The sequence below is a fragment of the Lipotes vexillifer genome, unplaced genomic scaffold (genome assembly GCF_000442215.2).
Source record: "Lipotes vexillifer unplaced genomic scaffold, Lipotes_vexillifer_v1.1 scaffold91, whole genome shotgun sequence".
Taxonomy (NCBI): domain Eukaryota; kingdom Metazoa; phylum Chordata; class Mammalia; order Artiodactyla; family Lipotidae; genus Lipotes; species Lipotes vexillifer.
Window position 1 is genome coordinate 3,141,250 of NW_006777583.1, and position 10,380 is coordinate 3,151,629.

Sequence of the window (10,380 nt, forward strand, 5' to 3'; positions counted from 1 at the left end):
CTCTCAACCACTGCGCCACCAGGGAAGCCCTATATTTGTAGTTTTAAAAATCCATGTGGAGTTTATTTTATTGTGTCATATCAGGTAGGAATCTAACTTTTTTCCTTATGTTAGTATCTAGTGTTCCAATATAATTTTCATTTAATAATCCCTTCTCCCGATTTTAAGATACTACTTTTTAAAAATTGAAGTATAGTTGATTTACAATATTGTGTTAGTTTCAGGTGTACAGCAAAGTGATTCATATATATATATATATATATAATTATTTTCAGATTATTTTTCATAATAGGTTATTACAAGATATCGAATATTGTTCCCTGTGTTATATAGTAAATCCTTGTTGCTTATCTATTTTATGTAGTGTGTATCTATTGATCCCATACTCCTAACTTATCCCTTCCCCCCTTTTCCCTTCGGTAACCATATGCTTGTTTTCTGTCTTTGAGTCTGTTTCTGTTTTGTAAATAGACTCATTTAGATTCCACATATGAGTGATATCATATAATATTTGTCTTTCTCTGTCTGACGTACTTAGTATGATATTCCCTAGGTCCATCCATTATTGCTGCAAATGGCAACATTTCAATCTTTTTATATGGCTGAGTAATATTCTATTGTGTACATATGTGTGTGTGTATACATACATACATACATATATATATATATATATATATATATATATATACCCACCACATCTTTATCCATTCATCTGTTGTTGGATGCTTAGGTTGCTTTCATGTCTTGGCTATTGTAAATAGTGCTGCTGTGAACATTGGGGTGCATGTATTGAGATACTACTTTTGATCAAATACTAAATTTCTATAGTACCTGGGTATATTTCTGGAATTTTTGTTATGTATTTTTAATTATCTGTTCCTACACCAAGATCTCACTTTTTGCATTTTGTAGTTTTACAGTATGTAGCATAATATTCCTCTTTATTATTAGCTTTTCTTTTTAGATATTTCTTAGCAGTTTGTTTGCATTTATGCTTCCGAATGAACTGGTCAAGTTTTAAAAAATCCTGGAGGGTAAGGCGTGTGTGAAAAGATGTCCTTTTCACTCATAGTTAAAGAAATGAAATCAAAACAATAATTTTATTTTTCAACTATTAGATTGGCTGAAATTTAAAAATTGAGGAAATCCAGCATTTGCATAGGTGTTGGGAAAACAGCATCTTCTGGTCTGTTGGTAAAAGTATAAATTGTTTTGAAGAGCACATTGATAATTTTTCTATGAAAATTTAAATTTATATACTCTTTGACTCCACATATATTTGTCTTTGCATAAGTATGTAAAGATAGATGTTCACTGCAGCATTCTTTTTAATAGTAAGCAACAGCATCAAAAATAACAAGCCTAAACAAACTGGAAATTACTTAATGTATAGTCATATTTGTTAAATTATAGCACATCCGTAAGATGGAATGTGCAGCTGTTAAAATGGATTAGGTAGATCTGATATGTTATTAAGTGACATCTGCAAATTACAAACATTAAGTATAATAATGACTTTGTGTGAATAAAAACCTGTTTATATACACAAATAATTTAAGTTGTATAAACTTTTTTTTTCCCCAAAAGAGTTTATAAGAAAATTAACAGTAGTTACTTTCATGGAGAGGACTATTGGTAGTGGTATGGGTGGGGAAGACTTTTACTTTTTATTTTAAATCTTTCTGACCTGTTTAAATTTAATTATAGAAAAGTGTCTGCAATCCTGGTGTTAGGCTATTTCTGGTTTCTTTATATTTTTCACTATTTAAAAAATTCCAATGGAATTTTGATTGTTGTTTCATTGACTTTATAGGATAACTTGGGGAGAATTGACATTTTTGCAATACTGATTATTCCTATCCAGGAATATGTCGTATTTTTCGAGTATATTCCCGTCTTTTATGTTTTTCAGTAGTGTTTTATAATCTTGGGTTTTCAGTAGTGTTTAATAATCTTTTTCATGTAAACCTTAACTATTTCTTTATAATTTTGTTTCTAAGTGTTTTAGTTTCTATTGTGAACAAGATCTTTTTAAATTACATTTTTTAGCTGATTATTAGCAGTTACATGAAAGTTGTTGGTTTTATGATTATTTTATGTTTGGACATGTTACATAACTTTTTTAGTTCTGATGGTTTTTCAGTTGATTGACGTGGATTTTCTGGATATACAATTATGTTGTCTTATAGTACTTTAAAATTTGTTTCAGATTCCTCAGTTCCTTTTAGATGATTGCTTTAAAAATGGTATCCCTTGCCGTATATTTTGTACTCAACCAAGACGATTAGCAGCTATTGCTGTGGCTGAAAGAGTTGCTGCAGAGAGAAGAGAAAGGATTGGTCAGACAATTGGGTATCAGATCCGTTTAGAAAGCAGGTAAAGACAATTCACCTGTAGCTTTTTATCATTCTCAGAAAAGACTAAATATTTATATTTCACTAAATATAGAGCATGTGTTAGTTGAAAAGTTAGATGATCATTTTGCTCCAAGTAAGTTTATAATAGGCCATTGAGCTCATGTCTAAACTTAGTGAGGTTTTGAATAAATAAATAGCTTGAAAAAGAGTTTGGACCGTAGATAGAAATCCTGTTTCATAGTTTCATGATAAAGTGCAAGTTATTTCACCTCTTTTGAGTCTTAGTTTCCTCATCTATAAAATGGGGCTAATGAAAGCATCTAGAGCACAGGTTTGATGTGAAGTTTATAGTAAGCACTCAGTAAATGTTAGTGACTGAATTGATTATTATTATTAGTAGTAGTAGTAATGCTAGTAGTACCTTCTTGAGAAGTAGTACCATTTCTTTGCTCCCAGTTATTTGGATATAGTGATTCAAAAAGCTAATTTCATTTATGATACACTTTTTTCCCCCAAGTAAAAAATGTTTAAGATCTTTAAAAAAAATCTTTTTAAGTTCTTTAACAAAATAATTACTAAATTAATAAAAGGCTGTTAGTAATAATAAATTTGTGAGATTATCAGGCATAAAATACATATTTCACATAACTTTGCTAATAAAGCATATATACTAGTACACTGTTATATTAGTAACACTTATTAAAGTACAAAGGACACTAGCATTTAATATATGACCTTGTTTTAATTACATAAAAGATTTGTAATTGTGAACTTTATTTTGATTTTTTAAAAAGGGTTTCTCCAAAGACACTTCTGACATTTTGCACCAATGGGGTACTGCTTCGTACTCTGATGGCAGGAGATAGTTCATTGTCAACTGTGACACATGTTATTGTGGTAAGAATATTTAAATTTAAATATCTAATTAAATTTTTAGAAATAGGATATAAATTAGAACCAATTTTTTTAAAACAGGCTATTCTAATCAAGTTACTTTTTTTTAAACTTTTATTTTTTGTTTTTAAAGATTTATTTATTATTTATTTATTTTATTTATTTTTGGCTGTGTCGGGTCTTAGGGTCTTAGTTGCAGTATGCGGGATCTTCGTTGAGACATGCAGCATCTTTCGTTGTGGAGCAGGCTTCTCTCTAGTTGTGGCCTGCAGGCTTTCTCTTCTCTAGTTGTGACGTGCAGGCTCCAGGGCATGTGGGCTCTGTAGTTGTGGCGTGCGGGTTCCAGAGCATGTGGGCTCTGGTTGAGGCGCAGGAGCTCAGTAGTTGTGGCGTGCAGGCTTAGTTGCCCTGCGGCATGTGGGATCTTAGTTCCCTGACCAGGGATCGAACCCGTGTCCCTTGCATTGTAAGGTGGATTCTTTACCACTGGACCACCAGGGAAGTCCCTCAAGTTACTTTTTATTGTCCATAATTGTTAGAAATAAATATTTTATGTTAAATAAAGATATTCTTACCATCAGGTTTTATGAGTGAGAATAAAATAAGTAGATAGTTTTTTTAAAAGTGCTTTTTATATATGAAAATGGCACATGTATTTTAAGAGTTCTCCAGAATGGTGAAAGTTTTCTTTTTTCTCTGTGCTTAGTCATCTGATTTCTCTTCCAAATCTTAGAGGCATACTTTAAAGTCATTTAACTTCATGGTTAAGCTGCTAAATTAACTAGCTGCTGATGAAATAAGTAGATGAATTACCACCTTATTAAAGAATTCTAAGCTTTTATCCAGTTTGTGTCAAAAAACTTAGATTAAGTAATATATGAGTCTTATTTTTTTTTTTAATAATTTTTATTTATTTATTTTTGCTGTGTTAGGTCTTCATTTCTGTGTGAGGGCTTTCTCTAGTTGTGGCAAGCGGGGGCCACTCGTCATCGCGATGCGCGGGCCTCTCACTGTCGCGGCCTCTCTTGTTGCGGAGCACAGGCTCCAGACGCGCAGGCTCAGTAGTTGTGGCTCACGGGCCTAGTTGCTCCGCGGCATGTGGGATCCTCCCAGACCAGGGCTCGAACCCGTGTCCCCTGCATTAGCAGGCGGATTCTCAACCACTGCGCCACCAGGGAAGCACCCCTAGTTTAAGTTTTATAAGCTTGTGATACAGCAGCTTTTGGAAACTTATTAGTTCTGTGCATTCAAACCACAGAATGCACCTGGCCCTGATGCTAACAGAAGCATATTAAAATAGATTTTGTATTTATTAAAATTACATTAAATTAGACTCCACTAATTCAGCATTTGTTGTAGTTTTTGTGGGAAAAAGGGCAGGGTTTTGTTACCCACAGTAGGTCGTTAATGTCTGATTATTTCTAAATTGTCCATAATACAAAATTTTCACTAATTGGCTGTGTCCACATTTAACTTGAATTAGTGTGAAACCCAGCAGCTCCATAATTTTAAAGACTTTAGTTATTTTTGTGTTTTAACTGTTCCATGGTTTTGTTTTTGTTTATTGCAGGATGAAGTACATGAAAGGGATCGATTTAGTGATTTTTTACTTACAAAGTTAAGAGATTTGTTGCAGAAGTACCCAACTTTGAAACTAATTCTTTCTAGTGCTGCCTTAGATGTAAATCTTTTTATGAGATATTTCGGGAGTTGTCCAGTGACATACAGTAAGTTAAACTGTCAGATTTCTTCTAGGACTTGTATGAAAGAATACTTTTTTGGCTTGATTTTATTTACTATAATAGAAATTGGGGAATGTTCTGATGTATAGAGCATCTGTTTATGTTTTCTCTGAGATATGCTTAATCAGTCATCTCTATATATTTTCATCCTCTCCTTTTCCATCTACAACTCTTTGGTATTGTGTAGTGAGCCTGTTCTCTAGTCTTAAAAGGAGATATGCTTTATTTTGTATTCCCCTTTAAATTCTGTCCTATAGCTTTGCCTTTATTGCTAGACTCTTTCAAAGAGTGGTCTTTATGCCCGTGTTTACCTCCCATGTACTGCTAAATATGTTGCCACTTAACTTTTGTCCTTATCCTTTAATCAAATCTGGTTTTTCCACCAATCTTTTAAAAAATTATTGATTTCCTCCTCAAAAATTGAAAAAGTTGTATGTGTTTACCTCAGTGAAATAGTACAGACATTCAGGGAAAACGTTCACAATCACCTGTCTTCTTTTCATTTCATATCTTTTCTTCCCTGAGATTACTTGATGTTGAAGCCTAGTATATATCCTGTCTCACCTTGTCCATGCTCATACAACATATGTAAATATATACATATATATTGGGTTTATGGAAAATGGTTTTTACATAAATGGACACATGCCATATACAATGTTTTGCAATTTGCTTTATTCATATGACAGTATATCATGAACAGTTCTCCAGTTTAGAAGCTCTAGATGTAGTTCATTATATTGAAGAACTGCTTTTATATTTCCTAGTATGAATGTACCATGATTTATTTAACCATTTCTTAATATTTGGACATTAGATTGGTCCTGGATTCTCCCTTTCCCCTACTATAAACATCGTTGTTATGAGCATCCTTCTACATATATTCTTATATATTGGTGCTCTTATTTCTAAGGATAGATTCCTGAAAGTGAAATTGTTGAGTAAAAGAATGTATCTATTTTTAATTTTAACAGTAAGATGGTTTTGTCATTTTACTTTTTCAAAAGGCTGAAATGATTCACATTTCCGAAGTTTATGGGGCTGTTCATTTGTGCATTCTTACCAGTATTGTTTTGAAATTGATTTAATTTTACATAAAAATCTTACTTATATTTTCTGTAGTATTTCTCATAATCGTTACCCTTTTTTTGTGAAATGCTCGTATCCCATAATTTATTTGCCAGAACTACCTCCTAAGTCTCATTCTGTATTACAGCCTGTACTTTCTTGGTCTCCTCTGTGGGCTTCTCTTCTTTTGCATGGTGCTTAAATATTGATATTTTTGAGGATTTTTCCCATGACCCATTTTTTTTCTCTTCCTCCCTTCCCTCCTCTTCCCTTTCCTCCTTCCCTCCCCTTCCCTTCCCTTCCCTGCCCTGCCCTGCCCTGCCCTTCCCTGCCCTTCCCCACCCTTCCCCATCCCCTTTCCCTTCCCTTCCTTTGATTTCTTTGCTTTTTCTCTCTTTCCTGCTCTATGCTGTTCTCTACTAGGTACTGGGGGTGCACAGTTAGTTTTCCTGGAAGATCTCATTCTTGCCCTTGGCTTCTACTTTCTCTTGCACTGATGACTCCTGAATCTTTATTTCCCAGTTCAAACTGTTCTCCAGAGCTTTGGACTTGGTTGCTTATAAGCAGTTCACCTCTAATAAGCCCAAACTGAATACTTAATCCTTTCTAAAGAATCTGCTTCTCTTGTGTTGCCTGTTTTGGTTAATCATACCATTGACCTAATCACCTAAGTCATAAACCTGTAAGTCTTTTTGCTCATAATATTACTGGGTGGTAAGGCACATAAAATTTATGCATCTGCTAATTGAAGGTCATTTTGGCACCTAACATTTGGCATGTCTAAAACCAAACCCCGGCTCCCACAAGCCAACCTGTTTTTCTTTTAGCTTTCCTTGTCACCATCAGAAAATGACAACATCATCCATTGAGTTTTGTAAGCCAGACTTTCAAGAACTGTGGTTGACACTTCCTTATCATTCTTCCATATCCAATCTAATGCTGAGTTCTGTGGATTTTACTTCCCATCTATCTAGAGTCTGTCTGTCTCCTTCCATTTTTACTATCACCAGTCTTGTTCAGGTTATTGTCCTCTTCAGCTTGAACTATTGTAATTGCTCCTACCTGGTCTGTTTCATCCACTCTGCTTTCTTTTAAATCCATTCCCAATGTTGCAGCCAACGTGGAATTTTCAGCCAGATTTCTGAAGTGGAATTTTGATGATGTTAAATACTCTTATGAGCTTGAAACTTTGAACAACCTTTACCTCAGAATAAAGACCTAAACCCTTAATAAGACTTATCTATTTCTTCTGCCTCATCTTGAACTACAATCCCTTCTTCACACCCCTCTTCACATCATGTTCCAACTAGCTTGGCCTTTTAGTTCCTTGAGAACATCATACTCTTTCCCACCATAGGGGCTTTGTACATACTGTTTTTTTCTTCATAGTATACCCTTTCCTCTCTGTGTAGCTTAGTTATTTTGTTTACTCCCTTCTCTTGGTTCTCATTTTTCTCAGTGAGGATACTTTTCTTGATTCCTTCAAATTCCCCTATTATGTACTGTCATGGTATCTTGTACTTCTCTCTCACAGGACTTTTTACAACTTTATTTTTACATTGATGTTTTGGATTATTGGATTAATGTCAGATTCCTCTGCTAGATTACAAGCTTCAAGCTTCAAGAGAGCAGGAGGAACTGTTTCTGCTTACCATTTATATTCCTAGTGCCTAGCATGATGCCAAACAATCAAGTAAATAGTAAACACTGGAAAAAAACATGCAAATGAACGGTTGTCTAAAATATAGATCAGAGTTATATTTAAAGGACCATATGAGGATCACTTGACCCTTTCCTCTGTGTAGCTTAGTTATTTTGTTTACTCCCTTCTCTTGGTTCTCATTTTTCTCAGTGAGGATACTTTTCTTGATTCCTTCAAATTCCCCTATTATGTACTGTCATGGTATCTTGTACTTCTCTCTCACAGGACTTTTTACAACTTTATTTTTACATTGATGTTTTGGATTATTGGATTAATGTCAGATTCCTCTGCTAGATTACAAGCTTCAAGCTTCAAGAGAGCAGGAGGAACTGTTTCTGCTTACCATTTATATTCCTAGTGCCTAGCATGATGCCAAACAATCAAGTAAATAGTAAACACTGGAAAAAAACATGCAAATGAACGGTTGTCTAAAATATAGATCAGAGTTATATTTAAAGGACCATATGAGGATCACTTGACCTATGGAATTGCCTTTGGATTAATATTCAGATTTATTAATTTGAGAATCTCATGTTTTTATGTGAATTATCTCTAAGATGCAAATTGACTGTTTAAAAAAATTCCTATTTAGTACAGGGAAGACCATTTGAAGTAAAAGAAATGTTTCTGGAAGACATTTTAAGAACTACTGGATACACAAACAAAGAAATGTTAAAATACAAAAAGGAAAAACAACGAGGTAAGCTTTTTATCAAATATAAAAGAAAATTACTATTGATATTGACTTTTTGGAGTACTCCAGTCTTATACTATGCAGATACAAGGACACTTGAAAGTATTTCTCTCTGTGTATAGTTGTAGAATATTATATTAGAATACTGTCCCATATGGACGTTCTACATTCTGGTTTATGTCCAGAAGTTATAATCTATAGAGAGGAATTGATAGGGGATGCCAGAGTTGAGGAGGCTGAGTGTGTCTGTATCCAGATATTCAACCACTATTTTAAGGAGGCAGAAGATTTGTGCTGGCTGTCCCCAGCATATGTTATAGAGTGGGAGTGGGGAGTGGGTGAGGAAGTGAAAAGAGTAGCATATGAGTAATAACAGGCTCATCTTTGGTATAATTGTTGAGTTTTTCAAATCTTGATATTGTTATGAATTGCATCAGTACTTTGAATTTAACATTACTTGCCTATTAATACATCTCTTATGATTTATACTATATCTCAGCTTTTGAATTAAGGTTAAGTTCCTTTTGCTTACTTTTAACTACATTATTCATGATGGAAGACTTGGCTTCAAGCTTTGATTCCTTTGTTTAGTTAGTATAACCTTGGACAAATAATCTTAACTTTTTTGGATTCTTCACTTGAAAAAAGCAGTTAGCAATGCCTGTGTCACAGTGCAGTGCTGAATCACTAATGTGTAAATTATAAAACTGGTTCTCAAAACTTTTGAAGATGAAAATTGAATATAACTTGTGTCTCAGAATGGTGGTAGAAATTCAATAAATGATTTTCTACAAAGTGCTATATGAATATTAGTCATTGATTTAAACAGTATTTGTTATATGGCTAAAATACTGTTCATTAAATTATGTCCTGATTCAGAAGTAAACTTCTTACCAGTAGATGAATAGATGAGGTTTTATAAAGCAATTTCATGTCTTCTTTTGGTTCAGCATAACACATTTTATTGAATGTTCCTAATTAATATATTTTTAAAAAGTAACTTTAAAATAAGGCCAACTTTTAGGTATTTTCAGATTCACTTAGTTTTTTTAAACAAAGAAATATATTTCAAAAAGCAAAGAATTTATCTACTTATTTTCTTTGGTAATTAATTTAGAAGAAAGACAACAAACCACACTTACAGAATGGTACTCAGCTCAAGAGAATACTTTCAAGCCTGAATCTCAGAGACAGAGAGCTGTCCCAAATGTAACTGAAGAATATGATTTATTGGATGATGGTGGTGATGCCGTCTTCAGTCAGTTGGTAAGACCTCAGTGGTTTCACACTGCTATTTTGAGTGAAAATTGTGTAATTTAAAGGACATTTTATGAGATTATATTTTTTATTACATTATTAAGGCATAATTCCCTTAGTTTATCTTAGACTGCAACACATTTTTCAGAATAATTTTCTACACACTTTTTTTTCCAAATAATGCAACATCTTTTATTGTTTCATTCTGAGTTAAAATTATTTCAATATTTTCTATAAATTTTGTGAAGAAAATAGTTGTAGATATTATGTATATATACATACATTATTATTGCTAGATATTTTATCATCTCAGAAGTTTAAGAACCTATGAGCTAAGCAATGCAAGATAAGCTAAGTTAGGAAAAAACTGAGAAAAGCCTGTTGGTATTAGGGCAAGTAATCAAGACTGATGTTTATACCACAAAGCCATGTGGCTCTGTAAAATCAATTACTCACTATAGACCTCAGTTTCTTTTTCTCTTCTGCTTTTCTCCCTTCTATTTTGGCATAGTATCATTTACAAATGAAATATTTTGTAGAAATCCTGCCTGCTCATCCATCACTCTCCATCCCCACCCCTAAGTGGGGCTTCTGCTACTTTGGATTCCTTGGAGTCTGTTTTTTTTTTTTTTTTTTTTTTTTTTTTTTTTTTTTTTTTTTTTTTTT

The 10,380-nt window shown here is 33.3% G+C and overlaps 1 protein-coding gene across 1 annotated transcript in view; it reads left to right on the forward strand.

The window, feature by feature from the left end:
* The window catches only part of YTHDC2 (YTH N6-methyladenosine RNA binding protein C2), a 67,274-nt gene that overhangs the window by 13,708 nt on the left and 43,186 nt on the right, over nt 1-10,380 (forward strand). Inside the window, exons 5-9 of the mRNA XM_007451205.1 lie at nt 2,210-2,376; nt 3,152-3,254; nt 4,822-4,978; nt 8,356-8,463; nt 9,575-9,723. Coding sequence (XP_007451267.1) covers nt 2,210-2,376; nt 3,152-3,254; nt 4,822-4,978; nt 8,356-8,463; nt 9,575-9,723 — 684 coding nt within the window. The remainder of the gene's footprint in view (nt 1-2,209; nt 2,377-3,151; nt 3,255-4,821; nt 4,979-8,355; nt 8,464-9,574; nt 9,724-10,380) is intronic.